General features: G+C 35.2%; 3 protein-coding genes across 3 annotated transcripts; 1 reads left to right on the top strand and 2 right to left on the bottom strand.

Annotated features, from left to right (window-relative positions):
* Nucleotides 1-9,451: 9,451 nt before the first annotated feature.
* On the top strand, nt 9,452-15,188 carry LOC138881849 (uncharacterized). The gene is made up of 11 exons (XM_070162135.1): nt 9,452-9,805; nt 10,342-10,462; nt 10,576-11,168; nt 11,840-12,217; nt 12,311-12,475; nt 12,854-13,139; nt 13,226-13,367; nt 13,447-13,579; nt 14,437-14,511; nt 14,599-14,829; nt 14,961-15,188. Exons 1-11 carry the CDS (start codon nt 9,452-9,454, stop codon nt 15,186-15,188), a joined length of 2,706 nt encoding a protein of 901 aa, XP_070018236.1.
* An 870-nt stretch (nt 15,189-16,058) lies between these two features.
* LOC104236856 (uncharacterized) lies at nt 16,059-19,271 on the bottom strand. The gene is made up of 4 exons (XM_070162136.1): nt 18,676-19,271; nt 17,695-18,176; nt 16,994-17,586; nt 16,059-16,499 (listed from the first exon to the last, which is right to left on the bottom strand). Exons 1-4 carry the CDS (start codon nt 19,269-19,271, stop codon nt 16,059-16,061), a joined length of 2,112 nt encoding a protein of 703 aa, XP_070018237.1.
* Nucleotides 19,272-25,361: 6,090 nt separating this feature from the next.
* LOC138881850 (uncharacterized) lies at nt 25,362-27,564 on the bottom strand. Its single transcript, XM_070162137.1, has 2 exons — nt 27,453-27,564; nt 25,362-26,110 (listed from the first exon to the last, which is right to left on the bottom strand). Exons 1-2 carry the CDS (start codon nt 27,562-27,564, stop codon nt 25,362-25,364), a joined length of 861 nt encoding a protein of 286 aa, XP_070018238.1.
* Between the last annotated feature and the right edge of the window lie 416 nt (nt 27,565-27,980).

Consider the following 27,980-nt stretch of genomic DNA (forward strand, 5'->3'; position numbering starts at 1 on the left):
CAGACAATGTGGTAAAGTTAATGGGTGCTGAAGCACCTAAATTCAATATGTAGATCCGTCCATGTCAAATGCATTTGTTCGCGTATAATGGTTGTATCTATTAATACGACTTTGTTGAAAACTGTATTAACTGTAGTCTTTCACACATAATAGCTGTATTTTGGATACAATCAATATAACCTATCAGAGATTGGATACAAGCTAGAAAAATGCATTAAATGTGTGAAAACCAGAATACAATGATTAAATAGTTCAATCATACACTGTATCAAAAAGCAACAACATCGATAAATAAAGTCAAATACAACTACATTCTCAATGCATATACAGGCCGAGATGAGAAGAAAATTCGTCAGAAATGGCACAATCAAACCATTGTCACACTATATATATACCTAAAATGGAGATGAACAAAAATTCGACCTAATCCAAGAATCCATCTATATACACTGTATTTGTCATTTGAAAATTTGGCGATCTGAGAATGAGGCTTTGTCATGAACTAAAATCTAACCAGATCTAAGAATACAATGTATGTTATTGATGGTCATTATTGGGGCCGGGTGATTTGTAGACCTTCATGAAGAGCTCGTCCATGCAAGATAAAGTGAAGAAGGTTTGTGACCATTCCTTTCTTTAATTTATCTGTAAAAACCGGCAACAACCAATTAACCTTTAGTCGATACTCCTAAAAGCTTAATTGTATTTTATTGCAACAACAATGTTTTCTACGAAGAAGTTCTTTATATGCTACTAATATTTTCTGATACTTTCCCTAGAAAGAAGTTTAATAACATGGCTGTTGCCAGTAGCCATTAGAAATTTATTGGATTAGTCCATATAAAATTTGGACTTGGATTCTGATTAAACGTACAGAAAATGAAACTGTATAGCCACTCTCAAAATAATAGTCGAAAAAATATATATTTTTTGTATATATATATATATATATACATTTATATCTAATATACAAACATACATACATTCTGTATGTTATAACAAAAATTATACAAATTTTATACACTTTTTCGGCTATCGAATATAAATAGTTTATGGCACGAGCTAAAAGTGAAAAAAGTCCTTCAATATATAAAATGTACTTGTAATATAAAATTTGCACAAACAGCCATAGAATGTACAATTTAAGTTGCCATAAAATGTACATTCTATGGCAACTTAAAATGTACTTGTAATATAAAATTATTCACTCAGTTAATAATTATATGTTTTTCAAATTAAATTCATCCACCCAAGCTTTCACCTCCTGTAATGATAGAAAATTTGGCATTGTCCCATACCTGTTTGTTAAAACTCAACAGAAAAAGTACAAGGGGAACGAGACCTTACCTTACTACTCCTAGTGAGTAGGATTACAACATAATTACTCGGATAATACAGGGTACGATTCATTCTTTCATCATTATTACATGTATTCGCTTAGAAAATTTTCACTACTAGAAATCCGGTAAAAAGCGACCACAAAAAGCGACCAAAGTTGGTCGCTTATAGGCCTAAAAGCGACCAAAAAGCGACCAAAAAGCGACCAAACATGCCTGGTCGCAATATTGCTGGTCCCTTTATTTTAGGGACCAAAGTTGGTCGCTAATTAGCGACCAACTTTGGTCTCTAAGGTAAAAGGACCAAATATTCTGATTTTGACTTTAGTGACCAACTTTGGTCGCTATATTAATTTAATAATATAAATTTGGCGACCAAAGTTGGTCTCTACATATGAAATACATTGTTTTTAATTTATCATTAATCATTAGAAAGCGACCAACTTTGGTCTCTAATCCAAATATTATATTTTAAAATCTGGACAATAGAGACCAAAGTTGGTCGCTAAATTCAAGAATTTAATTTTTTTTTTAAAGATAAGCGACCAACATTGGTCGCTATATTTCCAGAAATTGTATTTTTTTTAATAGAAATCTGGGCAGGTAGCGACCAAGGTTGGTCGCTATTGCCCAGAAAATTATTTTTTTTATAGTGAAATGCGACCAAATAGAGACCAAAGTTGGTCGCTTTTCTTGGTATATTTTTGGCAGAAACTGCCTGTTTTGGCAGCTACACCACCTGCCAGCTTACCAAACATCCTAAACAGGCATTTTATGCCAGCAACAACAACAACAACAATTAAAAGCAACAATCAATAGAACTAACACATTAAGCTAACAAAACTAAGTTAACGCTTATTACAAGCCCATTCGAACTAAAAAGAACTAACACAATAGAACTAAATTTTTTTGTCTAGTTCAAAGTATATAAAGTACTCAAGGAGTGTTCTTTCAGCATCCTCGTCCGAAAGTTGGATTGCCTCGCCCGATTCATTAGGTGGTTGACTGCGTATGAATTCCCCCACGTCAGCTGCATGTGAAGCGAACCTATATGAAAAATTATATATATTGAATTAGTATTTCAAAATTTATATAAAAGTAAATCAAAATACTTAATGAAAAGTAAAAAACTTACATGTATATAGTCGAGGCTCGACCCTCCTTTCTGAATCAGTCTCTTTCTTCTTTTTTACAATGCGAGTTTCGTTGAATAGCCCATCTTGCTTCATTGGCATCATAAAGCTGTCTGGTGGCTTTGGTGATTATCCTCGTGGTACTATTACTTGGGATGAACTTGGATACAGAGAATAACTTGGATACAGTACCTGACAGGGTGTGTCTTTGATCAATTGTTGATCTCTATAGCTACAATGATAATGAGAAGGCAACGACATGTGTTTCAAAATAGTGATGGTATAGGTAGGATTTAACATTTCCTAAGTAGATAAAAGAGGTTATAGAGGAATTCTCTACTTCACTTTCCAAGAGGAAAAGAAGTTTGATTGATAGTGACAACGTTGATGAAGACGGAATATTTTTCGTTGGTCATTGGCAGTTCCCATAAAGCGGGGATCATAAGACTCTATGATGACAAAGATTATAGGAAGTTTTGTTCTAAACTTTCTTCCAAGTCTGATCCGTACAAGCTTAATATGATATTGGTGATATTTCTTCGGATTCAGACAATGATTTGACCGACAAAAGTATGGAAATGCTCTTAAAAAGAATTAAAGGTAAAATGTTTTTCTTGGTAGAGAAGGATGCTGAAAAGATTTTACCTTTAATTCTTTTTAAGAGCATTTCCATACTTTTGTCGGTCAAATCATTGTCTGAATCCGAAGAAATATCACCAATATCACATTAAGCTTGTACGGATCAGACTTGAAAGAAAATTTAGAACAAAACTTCCTATAATCTCTGTCATCATAGAGTCTTATGATCCCCATTCTATGGGAACTGCCATGACCAACGGAACACATTCCGTCTTCATCAACCTTGTCACTCTCAATTAAACTTCTTTTCCTCATGGAAAATGAAGTACAAAATTACTCTATAAGCTTCTTTTATCTACTTAGAAAATACTAAATTCTTACCTATACCATCACTATTTGAAACACATGCCATTGCCTTCTCATCATCATTGTCGCTAATGAGATGAACAATTAAAGGCACACTTTTTCAGGTACTGTGTCTTAGTTATTCTTGGTGGAAGTTCTATTGCATGTCTAATAACGTCATCAACCTCTTCTAATAATCCTCCGGCAATCTAAAATTCCAAAACATAAACTAAAAGTTCAATTCATATCCTAAACCTTCAATTCATATCCACAAAAGTTCAAGTCATATCCTAAAGGTTCAACTCATATCGTAAAAAGTTCAAGTCATATCGTAAAATTTCAATTTATATCGTACAAGTTCAATTCACAAGAACAAAACCTAAAAACTAAAAGTTCATCAATTCTTATCCTACGAGTTTAAACATAAACTAAAAGTTCAATTTATATCCTAAAGGTTCAATTCATATCCACAAAAGTTCAAGTCATATCCTAAAATTTCTATTTATATCCTAAAAATTCAACTCATATCCTAAAAGTTTCAATTCATATCCTACAAGTTCAATTCACAAGAACAAAACCTAAAAACTAAAAGTTATATTCATATCCTACGAGTTTAAACATAAACTAAAAGTTCAAGTCATATCCTAAAGGTTCAATACATATGCTAAAGGTTCAATTTATTTCCTAAAAGTTCAACTCATATCCTAAAATTTCTATTTATATCCTAAAAATTCAACTCATATCCTAAAAGTTTCAATTCATATCCTAAAAATTCAATTCACAAGAACAAAACCTAAAAACTAAAAGTTATATTCATATCCTACGAGTTTAAACATAAACTAAAAGTTCAAGTCATATCCTAAAGGTTCAATACATATGCTAAAGGTTCAATTTATTTCCTAAAAGTTCAACTCATATCCTAAAAGTTTCAATTCATATCCTAAAAAGTTCAAGTCATACATAAAAGCTTCAATTTATATCCTACAAGTTCAATTCACAAGAACAAAACCTAAAAACTAAAAGTTATATTCATATCTTACGAGTTTAAACATAAACTAAAACTTCAAGTCATATCCTAAAGGTTCAATACATATCCTAAAGGTTCAATTTATTTCCTAAAAGTTCAACTCATATCCTAAAAGTTTCAACTCATATCGTAAAAAGTTCAAGTCATACATAAAAGCTTCAATTTATATCGTACAAGTTCAATTCACAAGAACAAAACCTAAAAACTAAAAGTTCATCAATTCTTATCCTACGAGTTTAAACATAAACTAAAAGTTCAATTTATATCCTAAAGGTTCAATTCATATCCACAAAAGTTCAAGTCATATCCTAAAATTTCTATTTATATCCTAAAAATTCAACTCATATCCTAAAAGTTTCAATTCATATCCTAAAAATTCAATTCACAAGAACAAAACCTAAAAACTAAAAGTTATATTCATATCCTACGAGTTTAAACATAAACTAAAAGTTCAAGTCATATCCTAAAGGTTCAATACATATGCTAAAGGTTCAATTTATTTCCTAAAAGTTCAACTCATATCCTAAAAGTTTTAATTCATATCCTAAAAAGTTCAAGTCATACATAAAAGCTTCAATTTATATCCTACAAGTTCAATTCACAAGAACAAAACCTAAAAACTAAAAGTTATATTCATATCTTACGAGTTTAAACATAAACTAAAACTTCAAGTCATATCCTAAAGGTTCAATACATATCCTAAAGGTTCAATTTATTTCCCAAAAGTTCAACTCATATCCTAAAAGTTTCAACTCATATCGTAAAAAGTTCAAGTCATACATAAAAGCTTCAATTTATATCGTACAAGTTCAATTCACAAGAACAAAACCTAAAAACTAAAAGTTCATCAATTCTTATCCTACGAGTTTAAACATAAACTAAAAGTTCAATTTATATCCTAAAGGTTCAATTCATATCCACAAAAGTTCAAGTCATATCCTAAAATTTCTATTTATATCCTAAAAGTTTCAATTCATATCCTAAAAGTTTCAATTCATATCCTAAAAATTCAACTCATATCCTAAAAGTTTCAATTTATATCCTAGATTTCTATAAACCCTAGATTTTTATAAAATGTTAAATAATGATAAATACAACCTAAACCCTAGGTTTCTATAAAATACAATGTTAAATAATCAATTGAAACACTAGTCATTTGAAACTAATTCATAGCTAATAAACAAAACATTATAAGCTTACACAAAAGATATAAATTGTAATTATAACCTAGAATTTTTAGGAGGTGGAGAAGGAGAGAGACGCAGCAGCGGCAGAGGCGACGGCGACGGGGCGGCGACAGCTGGGCGGTGGTCGTTGGTGACGTGAGTGGGGCCTCTGGTGCTGGGAGTTGGAAGGGGGGGGGGGGGGTTGAGTGTGAGAGAGAAAAGAGAGATTTTGGGAATTTTTTAGAAAGAATGGGAGGGGATCCCGATTTTGACACTCTGGAATTAAAAATAGCGACCACAGTTGGTCGCTATTTTGGTAAGTAAATCAGTTTTGAATTTTTAGAAATAGCGACCAAAGTTGGTCGCTATTTCTAAAAAAATTATATTACTCTTAATTCAATTTAAAATTATATATATATATATATATGTAGTATAAATTTAGGATTTTAATTCAATTTAAGCTATATATATATATATATATAATACAATTTAAAATTATGTACATATGTAGTATAAATTTAGGATTTTAATTCAATTTAAGCTATATATATATATATATATATATATATATATATATATATATATATATATATATTCGATATAATACTACCTAATACACTTATACTTAGTGCATAGTATAACGTAAGTATATATATATATATATATATATATATATATATATTATATAAGCTATATTCGATACAGTATTACTTAATACACTTATACTTAGTGCATAGTATAGCATAAATATATATAATATATATATAAGCTATATTCGATATAATACTACCTAATACACTTATACTTAGTGCATAGTAAGTATATATATTATATATATATATAAAAGCTATATTCGATACAATACTACCTAATACACTTATACTCAGTGCATAGTATAGCGTAAGTATATATATTATATATATAAGCTATATCGATACAGTATTACCTAATACACTTATACTTAGTGCATAGTATAGCGTAAGTATATATATATTATATATATATAAGGTATATTCGATACAGTATGACCTAATACACTTATACACAGTGCATAGTATAGCGTAAGTATATATATATTATATATATAAGCTATATTCGATACAGTATGACCTAATACACTTATACTAAGTGCATAGTATAGCGTAAGTATATATATATATATATTATATATAAGCTATATTCGATATAATACTACCTAATACACTTATACTTAGTGCATAGTATAGCGTAAGTATATATATTATATATATATAAAAGCTATATTCGATACAGTACTACCTAATACACTTATACTCAGTGCATAGTATAGCGTAAGTATATATATTATATATATATATATATATATATATATATATATATATATATATATATATAAGCTATATTCGATACAGTATTACCTAATACACTTATACGCAGTGCATAGTATAGCGTAAGTATATATATATTATATATATATAAGCTATATTCGATACAGTATTATCTAATACACTTATACTTAGTGCATAGTATAGCGTAAGTATATATATATATATATATATATATATATATATATAAGCTATATTCGATACAGTATTACCTAATACACTTATACTTAGTGCATAGTATAGCGTAAGTATATTATATATATATATAAGCTATATTCGATACAGTATTACCTAATACACTTATACTTAGTGTATAGTATAGCGTAAGTATATATATATTATATATGTAAGCTATATTCGATATAATATTACCTAATAGACTTATACTCAGTGCATAATATAGCGTAAGTATATATTATATATATATATATATATATATATATATATATATATATATATATATATATATATATATATATATATATATATATATATATATATATAGAGAGAGAGAGAGAGAGAGAGAGAGAGAGAGAGAGAGAGAGAGACGCACGATTCGTAGTACTATTCATCCCTTGTATTACAAAAGTATTAACGGCTTATATTTATATTATTTAGATAGTAAATACAAAAGTGATTTTTAATTTTGACCATTGTTGACCTGAATAGAGACCAACTTTGGTCGCTATTTATTCAAGAATTTAGTTTAGCGACCAAAGTTGGTCGCTATATTTAATTTAATTATATTTCATATAATATTTAAATTAATAATATAATTATTAAAATTGTATAACTGGGCCCCATTTAAGCGACCAAAGTTGGTCGGTATCTGCCTACCCTTTAAGTAGCGACCAACGTTGGTCGCCATTTTTATATTATATATATTTATATTTTATAATATATTATATATATTTATATTTTATAATATTTTTAAAATAATAATATAATTATTAAAATTTTGTAGGTGGGTCCCACTTTAGCGACCAACATTGGTCACAAATCTCAGTAAATGTTTGACCAAGAAAGTCTGACCACTCCAGTCAACATTTTGACTAATATAGCAACCAAGTAGCGACCAACCTTGGTCACTACTTTGTTTCTTTTATTTATTTTATTATTTTCGCTAGTTTAGCGACAAACTTTGGTCGCTTTTTCCCACAGACCAATTTTGGTCGCTAAATATTGATCGTTTTTTTCCGGATTTCTAGTAGTGTTTACAGAACTTTTGTGGTCACCGAGGATTTATGTACCGACACCAACTTGTTTGGACCGAGACGTAATTGTTGTTAGTGTGATAATAATGTTTTATTTTGATGGCTAATCTTTTTTTTTTTTAATTCCCTTCAAGTTCTATTTCTACTTGGAAAAATAGCTTCCGCCTTGGAAGATCTCTCTTTTGGGATCTTACACAAATAACCAGTCGGATTCAATATTTACTTTTTCTAATCGATATACATAGATTATACATTGATTATATACAAGTATACATATATTATACACGAATTACACATATATATATTATACATACGCCATCTAGTTTTGGTTTAAGCGGTTGGGTGGGAGTAACAATAAGTTATAAATTTATTATTTTGGAATGTGAAGAAATTCCATTAATAATAATAAAAATTAATAGTTATTAGTATAGATAAATTAGAGGTATGCTTTGCAAACAGAATTAAACAACATAACCACAACAAGATACAGCAGGGGGCATACATTTACAAAGGGGTCATTTGCGCAAACAGCCACTTTTAACGCTGCTATTTAGAATATATATATGATCGTACATGGACAAAAGTTGCATTAATTTTTAATTTGTGACCATCTTGTAAGGATCAGCCGTAAAAGTGGTTATTATATAGCCATTGGACTTGGACTATTTGTGTTACTCTTTCTTTTTTCCTCTTATAATTACCATGTTGACAAGTAATCGATTTGAAGGTTGACCAACATCAAGCATTATCCAAACAAGTGAATAATTCAAGGGATGTTAATAAAAATAGGAAATTTTACACCCTATAGAAAACCTTAGTACCCTATTTATTTTAAATAAATACCATTTTAAAATATTACATCATATAAATACCTTTTATCCTTTATAGCAAAATATCTAATTATAGTTACATCCTATATTTAAGGCACCATATATGCTAAATAATATTTTTCTCTCTCCTTTTTAGTATTTTCTTTCACATAATTACCGTATATCTGCTCTAAACACGTTCTCTCTATCTTTTTGCATACACTTTACTCTCTTCTCCCACAAACCCACGTTTCATAACTCTTCTCCCACACAAATTCTCTATTTCTTCGCCATTATCAATCCCACATTCAAAATGTATCTTAAAATTTGGTAAGTTTTTCTCCTGGTAAGTTTACTTCTTCGAACTTTGATATCATTAATTTGGTTCTCTAATTTTTATACCGATTTTTCATAAATTTCTGAAACAATAACCATTGGTATTGTTTGCTCACTAGGAAGCTTTGGTTTTTCTTTTTAATGGCGGATTCAATGCCACACAAGATGATAACCAGAGGTATACCCACCAAAATTCTCAATTTTGATGGGCCCTCTTTCTCGTTGCAAATAACTCAAGGGGAGTCGGATTTTGCAGGTAAGTCAGCAACTACAGTTTCACAGAGAAGAACTAAATTACACAATGACAAGTCGAAAGAAGTCCAAGTTGAGAAATCTTCAAAAGAAACAAAAAATCCAGTTGTTTCAAAGATGAAAAAACCTATGAATGATTCTTCATGTGTCAATGTAAAGGAAGTCGCTGCAAAAAAAATATCAGATACACGACACCAAAAGGTTATTGCTATTGTATCAATATGCATTCAAAGAAACTTATATGTATGCATAATTATTCAAGTTATTTTACATGTACGATGTTGTATTCGTATGTATCTGGTTGTATTTAAATATATTTAGTTTTATTCAATTTCACATTTTTCTACTACTTGGTATTACTGTATTCAATTGTATTTATAAGTATGTATATGTATTCTTATGTATTTTGATAGTTTGCAACTGTTCAATTTTCCAGTATGTTTTTAGTTGTATTCATATGTATTCATCTTAGTTATTTTTTGTTTGCAATTGTTCAATTTTCCAGTAAGTTTTGAATTGTATTCATATGTATTCTGCTTACTTATTTTTATGTCATGTGTGTTGTAGCTAGTTTTTTAATATGTATTTAGCCTTGTCAATGTATTTAGTTGTATTCGTATGTATTCATGTCAGATGTACTGTAATATATTCTGTGTATTCAGTTATATCTATACTTCTAAGTGTTTGTAGTTGTATTCATATGTATTCATGCAAGATTTACTATGAAATATGCTTTGTATTCAATTGTATTTACATGTATTTATTCTTGTTAAATGCAGGGAATTAATTTTTTTGTGAAACACCAGCCAAAATTTGCACCCCATATCAGTGTTTATACTAATACTGATATAGTCTCCCAGCTAAAAGAGAACCTTACTCCTGATCAGTACCAACAACTTGGCAATACTTGCTTTGGCTCATTTCTTCAAATGAAGCGTTGTGAAGTTCAACATCAACTCTTCAGATGCTTCATGGCTCTCCAGTTAGAAGGCACTCCTAACAATTATTTACAGTACACGTCAATGGTACTTCATTACATTTCATATTAAGGGAGTTTGCGATTGTGACTGGCCTCAAATGTGTTGGTAATGATGAAGATTTTGAGTTTAGTGAAAAGTTTCCTAATCGGCTTATTGAGACTTACTTTGGAGGTGCTAATCTTGTCAAGAAGGAACAATTGATGAAATGCTTTGCTGACAAGAACTGGGGTCCCGACAATGATGGTGATGCCTTGAAGATATCTTTGTTATATTTCATACACACCTTCATTTTTTCATCCGAGAAGAATAGTACAACTATACCAAGGCTACATTTTGACTTGGTAGAGAGTGGGCGCTATTCTGAATATCATTGGGGTTTAAAAGCATTTGAAATGCTGACAAAATCGATTAGCATGAAGATGGATGCTGAGAAGAAGTATTACAGGATAGCTGGGATGCCACTGGCTATGCAAGTGTGGTTTTATGAGTGCTATTCAGTTGTTGATTCCAAAATTGCACTCCGAGTTGATGACGTGGTCCCCAAAATACTCAATTGGAGAACCACCAGATATCAGCCAACCATTGCTTATCTGATGAACGACATGTTCAATGACATCGGGAACATGGTACTATACAAATTGTATCATTGATAGTTTATATTTTAGTAATAATTAATAGGCATACATTTGCATATATAAGTATGCAGCTGCATTCAGATACATTTTTGGTGATGTAATACCTGCTGTAGTTTCAACTGTCATATTCTCACAAATATGCTGCATACAAATGCACAAAGATTACTCATACATTTGCATACAAGAGACTGCATTCATTTTCAGGGGATGCATACAACATAATACATTTGTATACAAATACATACAGATAGAAAATATTTGTATTATCAGCTGCATACAGACACAAAATACAGCTGCATACATTTTCAGGGGATGCATACAACAATATACATTTGTATACATATGCTTACAGATATAAATACTTGCATACAGATTCAAGATACATGTATACAAATGCATAGGGACTAATAAACAGCTGCATACACTTGTATACAAATGCATACAAAAACTGTATACATTTGAATACATCTAATGCATACAAATGCATTCATATGCATACAGCAATATATAGCTGCTGTAGCCTTCATTATTAATTCTTCATACAATTGCATATTATTTCCAAATCATTAGTGCTGCCTTATATTCAATACAAATTTCAGTTTGTATTCCAGATCTGCATTTGTATGTTTCTAGTAAGACTTTGATTGTATTTCGTTTTTTAGATTGTTTACAAGGACATCAGTCCAAGCGATATAGAGCTTGCCATTATTCAGAATCCTCCTGCAGGCGTCGATCTTGAGAAGAGACCTTCTCCTGCTCATTCAGACAAATCGGGAGAGGATTCAGATGACTTTTCTCCTACACCCGAGCTTCAATGTAAGAAGAAACATATTGCAAGTGTTGGTCCATCTTCATCACCGTCCCATAAAAAGCGCAAGGAACACGAAAGGCATCCTAACGAAACACAATATCAACCCAAGATTCCTCCTGTTTGTGTATCCGAATTTGGACATAAAGTTTTGCATGACAATCAGCTGCAAGATTCCCAAGTTGACGAAGTATCTTCTTTGAGGAAAGACCTAAATTCATTCAAAGAATACGTGAGTATTTAACCACAAATTAAACATTACAGTTTAATGAATAACATTCATATATTTTTAGCGCAATCTTATAATTATTTTTGTATTGTTAAGGTTATAGGAGAGTTCAAGTCTCTAAGAACATTAATCAATGATAACTTCAAGAAGCTTTCTGACCATCTTCAACAAAATCAGCAAACTGAAAGTTTACACCAGAGAAAGGAACCCATAGGGAGACGTGATGATGGCATTGACACAGATGTCGGAGATAATGTTGAGGTTTACCATTCTTAACATATTGAGCATTTGTTTATATCTCCTGCTTGCTGTTATAATTAAATAATTGTATTTATAAATGTTGTATGTATTCGACTAGCCTTTAACTACCTCACTAAACTGATAAATGCATCGGCCAACACATGTATTTAGCTGTATTCATATCTGTGTTAACCTTAATATGTAAATAGAATTAACTACTGTATTTAAACATATTCAGCTGTATTTTGATGTATTCTGATTTGTATTTCTTGAATATGTGTGATGTATTTCAAACTCCCATTTCCATTACCAAAATCTATTTTCTTACTACACTCATATGTATTTAACTGTATTGTAACATTAAGTTAATACACTAACAATGATACATACAACTAACAGAAACAAGTGCTTAATGATCAATGTTTGGAGTATATAGGAGAGGGGAAAACTACATCAGAGGTGCCGTCCAACATACCATCTACTGGTCAAGAAGGTATATCTACAAAATTCTATGTATCTCAATTTGAGCTGGACGACAAGTTTCTTCCCAGTCAAATTCCAGAAACTAAAATTATAATTCACAACAATGCAAAAAAAGCTGAATCAACCCCAATACCATCTCATAGGAATCGACGACCAAGTAGATGGTACTCTTCGCCTTATGAGTATAACTTCGACTCCGCAGGTTAGTATTCTTATAAAGTAAAGATTCAGCTTTCCTCAAGGTTTTTAAATATAAAAGTCTCTAATCACGAATTCAATAAACAATAGGTACCTTAGTAAAGTTGACCCCCATTGTTGAAAAAAGACACCCCTTTGAGGATGATTCAATAACGGGGCCACATCCTACGTTAATCATTCAGGAATATGACAAATGGGTTCGTGATGGTCTTCTCGCTAGACATGATCAGAGGTGAGTTTTCCCCCGGTATGTGTATTAAGTTTTTATATTTTTAAAAATTTATATAATATTTTTTATACCATACTTGTAGAAGTAATTTGGAAGACCATTACAAGAAGAACAAGTCAACACTTCATATACCATTGGATTTTGTAGTTGATCAAGTTAATTCAAAAAATTGGTTTTTCCTTCTATCGTTTGATGGGAAGCTATGGGATGACAACGTAAGTTTTTCCCCCCTAACTGACTAATTTTCTTTGAATAACAACATGTTGTTTTATTCAGCTATATTCAGCTGTATTATTCATTTGCATTCAGCTGTATTAAGCTGTATTCAACTGTATTCAAGCTATAGTCAGCTGAATTCAATTGCTATATTCACCTTTATTCAACTTCTGCATTCAGTTGTATTCAGTTGTATTTTGGTGTATTCAAATATATTCAGTTATAGTCAGTTGAATTGAACTGTATTAATCAGCTATAGTTAGCTGTATTCAATTGTTATATTCAGCTTTATTCAACATCTTTATTCAGCTGTATTCAGCTAATTTCAATTAAATTCAATTGTTTTAATCAGCTGTAGTCAGATGTATTCAACTGCATTTCTCTGTATTCCGCTTTATTCAACTCCTGTATTCTGATGTATTTAAATATATTCAATTGAATTCAAATGTTTTAATCAGCTGTAGTCAGCTATATTCAACTGCATTTCTCTGTATTCAGCTATATTCAACTGTAGACAGTCATATTGAAGTCTTTAAATCATAAGTAGTCAATTGTATTATTCAATATTATTCAGCTATATTCAGTTATTTTCAATTGTTTTAATCAGATGTAGTAAGCTGTAGTCAGTTGTAGTCAACAATTTTATTCACATACAATCTGTTGTATTCAACTGTATTTTTCATATGTATTTCTCTGTATTCAACTATATTCTTTAATAGTTTGATTAATTGGACTCACACCATGTACTTAACTTTGTGTATATCATATTGACGTCATATTCTACTATTTGAGAAAGAAGGGAAAGTACAATCAAACAAGCAACTTCAAGTATACAACTGTTGATTGTATATTCAAGACAAGAATCGCTGAAATATTCGACAGGTATGCTGATACAGATAGTAATGCTAATGTAGCCAAAGAAGAGGATGTGGTATGTGAGTACATAAGAGGCTACAGATTGCATGCAAATATACCTTGACATACTGTGGATAATGTCATGATACCAGTCAACTTGAAGGACAAACTACATTGGGTATTGGCTGTTGTCTCATTCAAGGAGAGATGTATCAAAGTGTATGACTCGTACAGATCTGCAGGTCATGATGCTTATGTAGTTTCTGAGATTGATAAGCTAGCTAAGCTTGTACCTCTATATCTATCAATCAGTGGCTTTTACAGAGATAGTCAAGGCATAGATTGGTCTACTTACTCAGCATACACTGACAAGTCACATAATGATCCCTTTGAAGTTTTTTTCATTTCAGATCTGCCTCAACAGAAAGCTGGTAGCATGTAAGTATTCAAGCATCATTATTGTATGTTATATACAAATCTAATTGTATGCATTATTTTTAATTGTTTCAATAAATTATTTTTTAGGATTGTGGGGTGCATGTTGCAGCATACGCAGAGTTTCTGAGCACTCTTGGAGAGATTCCACAAATAACATTTGATTCCTCTCTACTTCGTCAAAGATATGGTGCTCTCCTCTGGAACTATGCTATGCGGAAGATAGACGCTGATGCCATAAGCGAGAATGAAGCACCTTCAAATATTGCTAGGCAAATCACGGAGTCAGATTCAAAGATGCAGATAGTGTTAGAGTAGCTTTAGGTTATTGTAGTTTTGGAGTGTAGTTTCAAGATGAATACTATTTTGAGTAGTTTTTGGTGTAGATGGTATTTAGTTTGAAAAACTTATCACTTTATCAACAGTGTTCGTGTATGACAATTGCAACTTTTCAATCACTGTTTCACTGATTTGTTCATAAGTATTCATGCTTATTCTTCAGTTTGGATACATATTTATCTTACAGGATTCAAGTATGTGTTAATACCAAGCAACTTTGCTTGAACACGTTTTAGTTAATGAACATGTTAATGTCAAAGTCAGAAACTTTATGTTTGCTGATGGTAGGTTATATAAAAGAATTCAGATGTATTTTTTTCTGGATTCAGTTGTATTCAGTTGTATTTAACTGTCAAGTTCAGTTGTATTCAGTTGTATTCAGCAGCATCCATTTAGATGTATCTTCCAAGTTCAGATAACACATATTAAAGAACACAATTTCAGATGTATTAAATAGGTTTTACGTAATCAGTTGTATTCAGATGTACTCAGTTGTATTCAGCTTATTTTATTCAGCAGTAGTTAGTTGTATTTAAGTGTATTATTCAGCTATATTCAGTTGTATTTTGGTGTATTCATTTACATTCAGTGCTACTCAACTATATTATTCATAAAAATACTTCAGCTGTATCCAGTTGTATTTTTTAGTATTCATCTATACTCAGTTATACTCAACTGTATAGTGCATATGTATTTATCTGTATAAAAATATTTCAACTATATGTATTCAGAAACTATTCATGAAAGTCATTTCAGAATATATTACTTGACTATGAGAATTTATTACTTGACAATGTTAACATAAGTATTGACAAATCGTTGAAGCACTAATACATGTCAGAGTGTTAACTATTTATTACGTGGAGCATTTCTACACGTTCGCTTGTTATGTCCTCCCTGCCCACATATGCTACATGAATGCTGATTTTTCGGCTGCAACAATTTACTTAATATTTTATCGCGCTTCTTCTTTTGCCTTCCAGGAGGTCTTTTCCATTTGAGTGGTAGTACAACCTCCTCTGCAATATGTTCTGGTATATTCCAGTCATTTTTGTTCGGTAGCGGGTACACTGGCAAATCATATGTCATTACAATTGTATTTGGTTTGTAATAGTTAGGGCAATATTCTTCTGACATTAGAAATTTGCTCTTCAATACAGCCCAAGCATGTGGGCATGGCAATTCATCAACTTGGAACCTCCCACAAACACATTTTCTCTCTAACATGCAGACTGTGTAATTCCTCCCACCATCGTTAACCGTATGTAAGTATTCAGTTGATGGTACCACCTACATTTAAAAATAGAAATATATGTTTTGAGCACATATATCTGAATTACCAAATATATAATGCTGTATTAATAAGTTACATACAACTGAAATTTTTGCATATAGATGAATACATCAAATATTTAGACCAGCAGAATACCAACTGCTATTAGTGCAGAACTTATCAGAATTCTGCTGTACTTTAGGCAACAGGATGCTAACAAAAGCATTAGAATCATACGTATTGACAATACATATTAAAATTACATATAATACAGCTTTGTTAGTTATATTCTGATGTATTCTAATACTTTTTGCAGCATGCTTTTAGTTATATTCAGTTCTATTCATATCAAATCTACGGAAAAATATATCTTTTATGAGTTTGAATATAGTTGTATTCATATGTATTAATGGTAGTTCTACTTAAAAAATCATTGTATTCAGTTGTATTCATGCCATTAATTCAGTAACAATTAAGCTATATACAACAATGACGTTAAAATATAACTTACAGTCATACGTGTAGACATTTCCTCATTCAAAGTCAGCATCTCCTGGTATTTTTTTCCAAGCGTCGTGTATGTCTGTGTAGCTTCTTTGCGGTTACTACAATTCCAACGTCCAAACATCTTCCTAACTTCTTCGAGGAAGTCGTATATTGGCAATTTCCTTGCTGAAACTAGTGCGACATTGATGGACTCAACAATATTTGACGTCATTGTCCATCCCCTGTTAATAGGTGCATACAACCTAGTCCACTTTTCGTAACCAGCTAACTCTAAGTATTCTTTCACCCTAATATCTACCTTCTCCACCTTCTCCATCAGATTGTTAAATTCAGCTTGTGTGTATGCTTTTGCTATCGAGAAGTATATCTCGCTCAACTTGGCATGACTCTTTTTGAATTTCTTATATACGTTGTTCCATAGATGCCATATACAAGCAAAATGCGGTACATCTGGATACACTCTCGATACAGATTTAATGATACTCTCATTTCTATCTGAAACGATGCACATGTTTTCCCTTTCACCGTATACTATCTTGAATTGCTCAAAGAACCACGTCCAAGCAATATCGTTCTCTGAATCAATAACACCATATGCTAGTGGCAATATATGACATATAAATACAATTGAATATAATTATTTTTAAAACATGTATTTCAATATTTAAAAATATTAATAGATTGTATTATAATTCAGATACTCACCTGCACCATCCAACGTGCTTGCCGAAACGAATGTACCGGTGTAGTAAGATTTTAGGTGACTTCCATCCACAACAACAATGGGTCTACAATGATCAAACCCCCTTATAAAGGCATACAAGGATATATACACGTACATGAATTCATTTTTTGGCGATTTTACCATTCTTGTGTGGGAACCTGGATATGTCATATCCATTGTATATAAGTATCCTGGTAATTTTTTGTATGAATCAGCCGGTTCACTTCTCAGAAAATTCATTGCCTTTTCTTTAGCCCTCCACACCAACATGTAGCTAACATCTACACCTAAATCTGATTTCACATCATCGATAATATCCCTTGGAGTGTATTTCCTCTTATGGTTTGTAAGCTTAGGCCTTATCATACCACCTATAAGGCTGCTACTAGCCTGCCGCTGCTCATACACCTTGTCCTTCAGCGGACATGTATGGTTATCATTGAATTCTCTCACTTTGATAGTTCTGATTTGTTAATACTTGAAGCCTTAAACCTCCATTCACAATCTTCTGAAAGGCATAATAATGCATAGCTGCAAAGAATTAATTATTTTACATTTGATTAGCATAAGTGTTTACAAAAAATGCAGCTCATATACAGACAAATATAATCTGACATAGATACATCCTGACATCTATATATATAAATTTTTATACTACTGAATTCCATTATAGTTATATGCGTTTGAATACAATGAATACAACTGAATACACTTGTTTGTATATGCATACACTTAATACCACAGTACACGTAATAAGAAAATAATTAGAGCCACTGTTGTGCATTTATACCAGTAAAATACATATGAATACATGTATTTAAATGCCCTAAACAAACATATGTTTACTTCATCTGTGATCATCTAGATGAAATACACAAATACGTATAAATACAATGACGTTAAACTTACAGCTCGAACAAATAATCGAAAATACAATGGATTTTTTTTAAATACATGCAAACCTGACAGCATTAGACCTATCAACCCGGAATTGAAACCTTTGAGCTATAGCATAATTCTCCATCACCTCTTTCAATGTAGCCTTATCCTTATAAACTTGTCCAGCCATAACCTCCTTTTGATTAGTTTTTGGAATTATCAAATCCTTGTGGAGTTCGAACACTCCAATCGCTTCTCTTGAATTGACAAAATCTGGAGCCAGTGTATCATCTGTATCGAAATCGTACCTTTGAACTCCTTCGTCTATTTGCACAGTGTCGCCTTGATTTAAACTACCTCCGGATATAAGATCTTTTTCGATAGTTGTTATGCACAAAGGATACATCCCAAATTCTCTATTCTCTTTTTTCAATTCTACATAAACTCTGTAACCCATATCATTATGTATTTCCATTGGTGTGCAATTTTCTTGTACTTTGTATTGTATTTTAATGGTCTTGGAGCTCAAATCGATACCCAGTTGATTTGAAATTGAAACAACCAGATCATTAAAGGAGGCATACTCCTTTATCAGTATTCCCTCAATTGAAAAATCGATGTAATTGCCCTCATCGTTCCACTTGCCAGAATGACGCAACAAAACTGTTAAACTTGCCATATGTATAGAGGATGAATACCTTATTTTGTATATAATTTGTATCAATCGAAAAAAAAGAGAAGAGAATGGAAGAAGTTCGATAAGATGTTGCTCTGTTTTCTCGTTGTATTCACGTTTCTGAGATGCTGTCTTTGAGCAGAATACAGATTAATGTGTATTAGTTTTAGTTCGTTGAGTTAATTTAGGAGAATATCATGTGATTTGATTTCCTTCTATTTTAACCAGTTTAACCTTCTAGATTCTGCGCAGATACGTTACTGTATTTCACGTTAAAGCCGCTTAAATACAGCTAAATACATATCAGAGTTAGCTGGAATTCCTGTTTTTACGCATATTTTTTTTGTTGTATTAATGAATACAACATCTCAAATACATGAAAAACATTATATAAAAACATAAAAGATATCTATAACACGTAAAATAGCAAATGATATCTATAAATGACTAGTTAGACCTAAAAGATGGTTCTTTATGAAAAATTCTCTTAAAAATACGGCAAAGGGCCAAAATTACTCCTATCGTTTATTAAAAGGTTTATAAATACCCTCCGTCCATCTATTCGTCCAAAAAAACACACGACGTTAATTCTATTAACAAAATTACCCCCGCGACTAATGGCAAAACTGATGTGCCTACATTTAATGACGTGTCATTTTTCTACTGGGCCACGTGGCAATCTCTGACCGAAAGAAAATGGATATTATTTCGATCCCGCTTAGCTGATCCGACCCAATGACTTCCCCATTTTTCCGATCTTCTTCTTGATTTCACCCAAGCCCTCTCTCCCCCATTCATCTTCTCTTAAATCATAAAATTTGCCTAAATTCCAAAACTTTCCAAATTCCAGAACTTTCCACTCGTTTCCAGTATGCACAATCTCCCTCCCACTCCCAAAACCCCAAGGAGCAAAACCCAACAGAGAAATACACTAATTTTTAACAAAATTCTACTTAACTGAATTGGAAAAACTGTAGATCTGATAAAATTATGGGGGAAAACGTATAAAGTACTCAAAGAAAGAACTGTGAGAGTGAATTTAAGAGATTGCTACGTGGTCCAGTAGAAAAATGACACGTCATTAAATATAGGCATACCAATTCTGCCGTTAGTCGCGGGAGTAATTTTGTTAATAGAATTAACGTCGGATAGCTGGACGGAGGGTATTTATAAACCATTTAGCAAACAATAGGGGTAGTTTTGATCCTTTTCCGTTAAAAATATTGTACAATCTCTATTTCACAACTATTTGTATTAGAGTTTTAAATTTTTATACACCTATAATGCAAACTTTCTATATTATTAAATCATTAAAATAAATTACCATAATAAGTAAATTGATTGGCGACTTGAAAATAGGAAAATATCGTTACAGTTAAAATGAACTTATGTATAAAAATTCAGTCACACAGTTAGTAAACTTCACTTGGATAGCAACATTATTACCATAGGCTTGTAAGTAACTCATTAATTATAGTTAATTCAAGCATTTTACATGTCCACAATTTTCAGTTCTTCATTGTCCAACACCTTCATTAAAGGGAAAACAAAAATGGAAAGAGGAGAAAATGTTTGACTCAAAAGATATTGGAACCCTTTTGAATAAATCAATTAAAGGGAATGAAGGGCTAAATCTTAGCTAAGTATAATAAACTCTAGAATAAAAGGTATAAAAAATGAACACAATGGATAATATTTCTTGATTTTGCGAAAATGAGTGATCGAACGTTAAGAATGCCAATCTCTTATGTAGCAAAGTATTACAGTCAGTGTTCTTAGCTAAAAAAGCAAAAAAACCCCTTCACAAGGTTTTTTTCCTGCTATATATAAGGGACAAACCCCTTTTGAACCCTAGAAGACATATCATAGGGAATATTCGAAAGTATATTCCTAGTGCCCCCTGTTGGGCCTACACTACTGTAAAAGTGATGCATCCTCTGTTCGCTATCTGTCGTCCTCCACAGGACGTCGAGCTATGAAGATCTCGTCATTTGTCGTATTCGTCAATAGTCGTGGTCATCAAAATTTGGACCCATACAGTTAGTCCCTCCGCTTGTCGAAATTGCAACTTAGTGCGTTCTTGATAAGCGGACACCACCCACTCTTGTGGAGAAGTTTGGTTTTACGAAGCGTTATGGCTTGGCCAGCAATGGGAGGTTATCGTGCTCAACAAGACCCTGGATAGTGTATCTTGTCGGGAAATGACGTCATATCCACGTGCGTCATCATTAGGCGTGTTTTCGAGACATGGGTTAAGGGCTTGTCACTTCGATTTCGGTGCCATTTTGCAGCCTTCCGCTTCGATTCTGGTGCCACCCAATCCTATAAATAGGTGGAGGGTTTGTTTTTTTCAAAAACTCTTGGTCATTTCGTTTCTGGTTATCCTTTCTTATCCCTCTCGTGTTTGCTCCAACGATTTTTCTGCTTCCTTTCTCCCATTCTTCGTTCATAGCTTTCTCTGTTATTTTAACACCTTTTCTGCCGAAGAGATTCCTAGAACACATCGATCTCGTGAGGGGGTTTCTGACGCCACCCCGTTGTCCGTGGCACTCCCCTCTAGCGGTGATGATATGACAATGGAAGAGGGGGACAACTTTCCCACCATGGAGGAGTTGCTGCCGAGACACCCCATGTCTCGAAGCGACTTTCTCAAGGATCCTCATCCTACTCCTATCCCCGTTCTCTCTAAAACGGAACAAGTTCATATCGATGCTCTCCATACAAAATATAGCATCCCCACTCATGTTGATATAGTTCCAGCGGGAAGGGACTTCGTGGAAGTCCATAGGCTTGGGTACTATGATTTTTATGAGTACCCCTTCGTGATTGGTCATTCCTTCCCCTTTCTCCAGTTAGCGGAAGAGTTCTGTCGATTCTATTAGGTTTTCCCGGCGTAACTTTCCCCATATACGCTTAAAATACTCCTGCAGTTGACAAAGTACGTGGAGTTGGCAGGGTGCGAGGTTATCGTTCACCACCATCTACACTTGTTTTCACCCAGCTTTCCTGGGTCACTATGGTGCATTTGAGGCACCGTAGGACAAAAGGTCTGGTGGTTGGGACCGATGACCGAGCAAGTCGCAAATTTTGGCATAAATACTTCTTTGTCAGAATGGAACACATCGTGTCTGACCCCGCTAAGTTCTCGGAGTGGTGGAACGAGAATCGTAAATGTCTCCACTTGTTTTACTCTTTCTTTTCTTCTTCATTCATTATAGTGTTTGTTTGTTTCTCATTTGCATCTATGGGGCGTCCACCCCACCCTATTGCAGGTATAAAGGATTGGGTAGCCCGTTTGTTGCCCCATGCAGCAGAGACTCGAGATTGGCCCGCTTTCGTGAAACGTTTTGGGCCGAGAATTTCATCTGGTAAGTGTCTTCCCCTATATCACTTCGTTATTATATACCGTTGTCTATTGATACAACTCTTCACGATGATAGGTCGAGGAGCTTCTAGGTGGAGGGACCCAGTCCCTGCGTTTCGACAGGCTGTCGTTGCTGCAGGAATGCAATTTACTTTGAGTGAATCCATTCGAGAGGGTTGTGCTCAACCGATACAAATGGGAGATCCTTCTCGAGATATGGTCGTGAGGGAAGAGGCCTCTTCTATACCGATCCCTCACCTCGTGGACAAATCCTCTAATGGGGACGAGTCGTTACTGAGGAAAATAAGGAGGGTGGAGCTTGGGAAGGATGTGGCCATGGACACTGGTAAAACTAGGACGGGTGCGTTGCAGACGGTACCTGTGCCCACATTTATGGCCGATTCCATCTTGGCGGGGGCGGGGTGGGGGGTGGGGGGTGGGGGAGGGGGGTGTCTCCCCAAACGGAAGGGGTTTACCCAGAAGGCGGCTCTGTGTGCTCCGTTGAGGGTGGCGCATCATCTAACGTTGGAGGGGGTCTATGCATCGAGGGCGAAGGCTCGGGTTTGGATGTCGACCCAATGGATGTTCGCGAGTTTTTAGAACACCAAACTCATGTGGAGGTTAGAGTGGAGGGTTCTGATCGGCATATAGTTGTCCCTGGGGACTACAACTTGTTGTCGAACTGTGATTAGTTGGCGTATGCTTTAGCCCCTTTATGTGCCGCCCCCGAGAGCAAGGCTCTTAGAGCGATGAGCAATATGGAGTTGTCTTGGAACGTCGCCGGCATGGCCTTGCAGGTAGATTTCTTTCTCTTCCTTTTCGTGGTTGGGTTTGCGTTGTTATTGTCGACCTATCTTTTTGTTTTAACTTTTTCTTGTTGTGCTAGACCCTTATCGTAGAGATCAAGTGCGAGCGCCGAGAAAGGAAGAGGGCGTCCATCTATGGGAAGATGTCTTCTAAATATCAAGAATATCGCACCATGCATCATGCGATAGCCGACATCTACCATTAGGACCCTGACTTCCAACTGTTTCGTGAAGGGCTTAAACAGAGGGAGGATCGATTGGCGCGCAAGGTCAAGGAGTTGAGGGAGCGAGACAAGGACCTTGTGAAGGTCATCGCCCGTAACAGTGAACTCGAGGCGTCCCTTAAGGTGAAGGAAGATGAGATCGAGTTAAGTAGAGGGGTGATGGCCGAGAATGCCGACCTATAAGCAAAGATAGCCAGTTTTTTTGCCAAACTAGGTATGAAGACGGCGGAGATTAACGAGCTCAAGGGTGAGTTGAGTGTGAGTGCCGATAAACTGGCGACTGCTATTTCTGAAGCGGCGGTTTTGGAAGATACCCTCTCTGTTTATAGGTCGGAGCTGACTAAGGAGAAAGAGGCATCCACGCTTAAGGTAGCAGGGCTTGAGGGGCGTGTTAAGGAGTTGGAGGTGGAGCTATCCGCGTTGACCGGACAAGTGGAATCACTGAGAATGGAGGACACACGTCGACACTCGCAACCTTCTACGTCTCGTGCTTCGGCCGATCCTATCGTGCCCTGTCGTTTATATGAGTTGTGGGTTCACGCTGAGGCCCAACTTGATGTGTATGAAGCCCTTCACGCCGACGGGAGGTCATCTGAAGTAGAACTTCAGGATATGCGTGCCAAAGCTAGGGCAGCTTGTGAGGCATGTGGATACGACCCGCTTACGCCTGACGGAGATGATATCAACTCTGATGATGCGAACCGTCTTGCCTCTGACTCTTGGTACGAAGATGTGTATGCTACCATGGATGATGTGTAATTTTTGGTTTGTACTTACTTTTGCTTCAGGATTTTTGTAAGGGCGTCTTTGAGCCCATTGTAAAGATAGGTGCTGGTAATATTTTATTGTAATGAAAAAATTGTTTTGTCGATTCGGTGGCAATCTTTGTTATATTTTTGTTGATTCGAGCGATGTCGAACCCTTTTCTTTGGCGATAGCCTTAGCCATCGGAATGTTACTTTCGAGCTAATATCGAAGTAGTATCCCGTCGTAGTTCGAGTGAAGTCGAACTTGTATCTTTGTCGATGGCCTTAGACATTTGGATGTTACTTTCGAGCTGGCGTCGAAGTAGTATCCCGTTGTAGTTCGAGTGAAGTCGAACTTATATCATTGTCGATGGCCTTAGCCATTGGGATGTTACTTTCGAGCTGGCGTTGAAGTAGTATCCCGTCGTAGTTCGAGTGAAGTCGAACTTATATCGTTGTCGATGACCTTAGCCATTGGGATGTTACTTTCGAGCTAGTGTTGAAGTAGTATCCCGTCGTAGTTCGAGTGAAGTTGAACTTATATCGTCGTCGATGGTCTTATCCATTGGGATGTTACTTTCGAGCTGGCATCGAAGTAGTATCCCGTCGTAGTTCGAGTGAAGTGGAACTTATATCGTTGTCGATGGCCTTAGCCATTGGGATGTTACTTTCGAGCTGGTGTCGTGGATGCTAGTTTCATTCATAGATTGGAGATTTGATTATATTCCTGTAGGAATACATGTTGACTTTGTACATATAATGAAGATTTGGCTATCTATACCCAGTCCCTTCATTACTCGGCCTGGAGATCACGTCGACGGGAGGGGTAATGAACAACACTTCGGACCTCGAGACGTCTCCCTTGTCGCCTCATTAAAAACCTCACCAAGAAAACCTGATTGGGACAAAACCTGGATGAGGGAAAAAGAGTACGACTTAAGTGGCGCCTCTTTTTAGAAGTGGAAGTATTTGAGATGGGCAACATTCCATTTGTTTTGGAGTAGTTTTCCTTCCATTGTCTCTAATTGGAATGCTCCTTTATTTGCTGCTGCCGTGATTTTGTATGGCCCGTCCCAGTTTGTTCCCAGTTTTCCCTTATTAGGGTCTTTCTTTGCTTGTGTTTTAGCTTTGAGAACGTAGTCTCTGACTTTGAGTGGTCGTACTTTGGCCTTCTTGTTATAGTACCTTTCTGATTGTTGCTTTTGGGCTACCATTCTTACGTGAGCCATATATCTTTGTTCTTCGACTTCATCTAGGTCTTTTAGCCTACTTTCATCGTTACTTGGTCCTCTTTCGTTGGAGTATCTCAGACTAGGTTCTCTGACTTCGACGGGTATAATCGTGTCAGTCTCGTAGACTAGTGAATATGGTGTCTCGCCTGTGCTAGTTTTTGGCATGGTGCAGTATGCCCATAGTACTTCTGGCAGCAGTTCAGGCCATAGCCCTTTGGCGTCCTCGAGCTTCTTTTTCAATATATTCAATATCGTTTTATTGGAGGATTCAGCTTGGCCATTGCCGGCGGGATGATATGGTGTGGAGAGTATTCGCTTGATGTGCCATTTTTCAAAAAACTCGGTTGTTTTCTTTTCGACGAACTGAGCTCCGTTGTCACAACTGATTGCTTTGGGAATGCCGAAGCGACATATTATATTTTTCCATATGAACGCAATAACTTCTTGCTCACGTATTTGAGTGTATGCACCTACTTCCACCCATTTAGAAAAATAGTTAGTTAAAACCAAAAGGAAGCGTCCCTTACCTCGTCCTGCTGGGAGGGGTCCGACAATATCCATCCCCCACTTTATGAATGGCCATGACGAAGTGACGGAATGCAGGAGTTCTCCTGCTTGGTGTATTATAGGGGCATATTTTTGGCACTGTTCACATTTCCTGACGTAGTCTGCGGCTTCTTTTTTCATGGTAGGCCAGCAGTATCCTACACGGATGAGGCATCTGACGAGGGAACGATTTCCCGTATGGGCGCTGCAGTGCCCCTCATGTACTTATTCTAGTACCCGCCTTGTTTGATTTGGACCAAGACATTTAGCCAGGGGGCCGCCGAACGTCCTTTTGTAAAGATCATAGTTTACGAGGCTGTATCTGACCGCCTGTATTTAGAGCTTTTTGGCTTCTTTCTTATCTTGTGGGAGCGTCCCTTCCTACAAATATGTTACGATACGGTTGCGCCAGTCCCAAGTTAGGTTTATAGAATGTACCTCAACTTGGTATATTGAGGAATGGAGAAGGGTGACCACATTTTCCTTGTTGATATTTCTGGTGGCTGCCGCTAGCTTGGAGAGACCGTCCGCTTCGATATTATGCACCCTGGGTATCTGGTCGAGGCGGCATTCGTCGAATTCTGGTAGCAGTTTGTGAATTTTTGACTGGTACTTTTGTAGTCTTTGTTCTTTAATTTGGAAAGTCCCAGTGACTTGGTTCACCACGAGTTGAGAGTCGCAATGGAGGATGAGTCGTCGAGCACCATATTTGAGGGCTAATTTCAATCCTGCAATCACAGCTTCATACTCGGCCTCGTTGTTAGTCATCTCGGGGCACCGTATGGACTGGCAGATTACTTCGCCCGTAGGGATTTCAAGGACGAGTCCCATTCCCGATCCCGATGCATTAGATGCGCTGTCGGTGTAGAGGACCCAGAGGTTAGAATGTGCGGAAGCGCGGACCGCTTCTTGCTCTACTTTAGGCAATATTTCCGCGCTGAAATCGGCGCTGAAATCGGTGAGCACCTGCAACTTTATAGCAGTTCGCGGTTGATATATTATATCGTGCTCGCTTAATTATATGGCCCATTTTGCCAACCTACTCGATAGTTCAGGTTTGTACAGGATGCCCCTGAGGGGGAAGGTCGTCACCACCTTTATAGGGTGACATTGAAAATATGGTCTAAGTTTTTGTGAAGCTACAACTAACGCTAGAGCTAATTTCTCAAGGTGAGGGTACCTTATTTCGGCATCAATTAAGGTTTTGCTAATATAATAACTTGGAGATTGCGTACCTTTGTTTTCACGGACCAAAACTGCACTTACCACGACTTCGGAGACTGCTAGATATATCAGGAGGCATTCGCCAAGGTCTACCTTGACAAGTAGTGGCGGGGAGGACAAGTACGCTTTCAGTTTTCTTAAGGCGTTGACGCATTCTGAATTCCACTACAGTCCGTGATCCTTCCTTAGTACGTTGAAAAATTTATGGCACCTGTCCGGCGATCGTGATATGAATGTCAATTTCTGTACCTGCTTTTTGCTGGTTAATGTCTCAGGTATTCCTTCGATGGCCTTGATCTGATCTGGGTTGACCTCGATACCCCTTTGCGACACTAATAAACCGAGGAACTTAGTTGAGGTTACACCAAAGGTGCACTTATCAGGATTCAATTTCATTCCGTATCGCCTTAATATTTTGAAGGCTTTCTTCAGATGACCAATGTGGTCCTCCTTCCTTTCCGATGTCACTAGTATGTCGTCGATGTAGACCTCCATAGTCTTGCCGAGTTGTTCTTTGAACGTTTTGGTGACTAACCTTTGGTACGTCGCCCCTGTGTTCTTAAGTCTGAA

The sequence above is a fragment of the Nicotiana sylvestris genome, chromosome 11 (assembly GCF_000393655.2).
Source record: "Nicotiana sylvestris chromosome 11, ASM39365v2, whole genome shotgun sequence".
NCBI classification, from domain to species: Eukaryota; Viridiplantae; Streptophyta; class Magnoliopsida; order Solanales; family Solanaceae; genus Nicotiana; species Nicotiana sylvestris.

Bases quoted from the DNA above. Each gene is read 5' to 3' on its own strand.
- LOC138881849 (XM_070162135.1), top strand. From the start codon at position 9,452: ATGGCGGATTCAATGCCACACAAGATGATAACCAGAGGTATACCCACC. The intron at 12,476-12,853 runs GTTTACCATTCT...TACAACTAACAG, and splicing joins ATGTCGGAGATAATGTTGAG to AAACAAGTGCTTAATGATCA. The intron at 13,368-13,446 runs GTGAGTTTTCCC...CCATACTTGTAG, and splicing joins CTCGCTAGACATGATCAGAG to AAGTAATTTGGAAGACCATT.
- LOC104236856 (XM_070162136.1), bottom strand. From the start codon at position 19,271: ATGGCAAGTTTAACAGTTTTGTTGCGTCATTCTGGCAAGTGGAACGAT. The intron at 18,177-18,675 runs GTTTGCATGTAT...TTAACAAATCAG, and splicing joins GATAGGTCTAATGCTGTCAG to AACTATCAAAGTGAGAGAAT. The intron at 16,500-16,993 runs GTAAGTTATATT...TTTTAAATGTAG, and splicing joins AAATGTCTACACGTATGACT to GTGGTACCATCAACTGAATA.
- LOC138881850 (XM_070162137.1), bottom strand. From the start codon at position 27,564: ATGCGTCAACGCCTTAAGAAAACTGAAAGCGTACTTGTCCTCCCCGCC. The intron at 26,111-27,452 runs GTAAGTGCAGTT...GGGTGGAAGTAG, and splicing joins TAGCAGTCTCCGAAGTCGTG to GTGCATACACTCAAATACGT.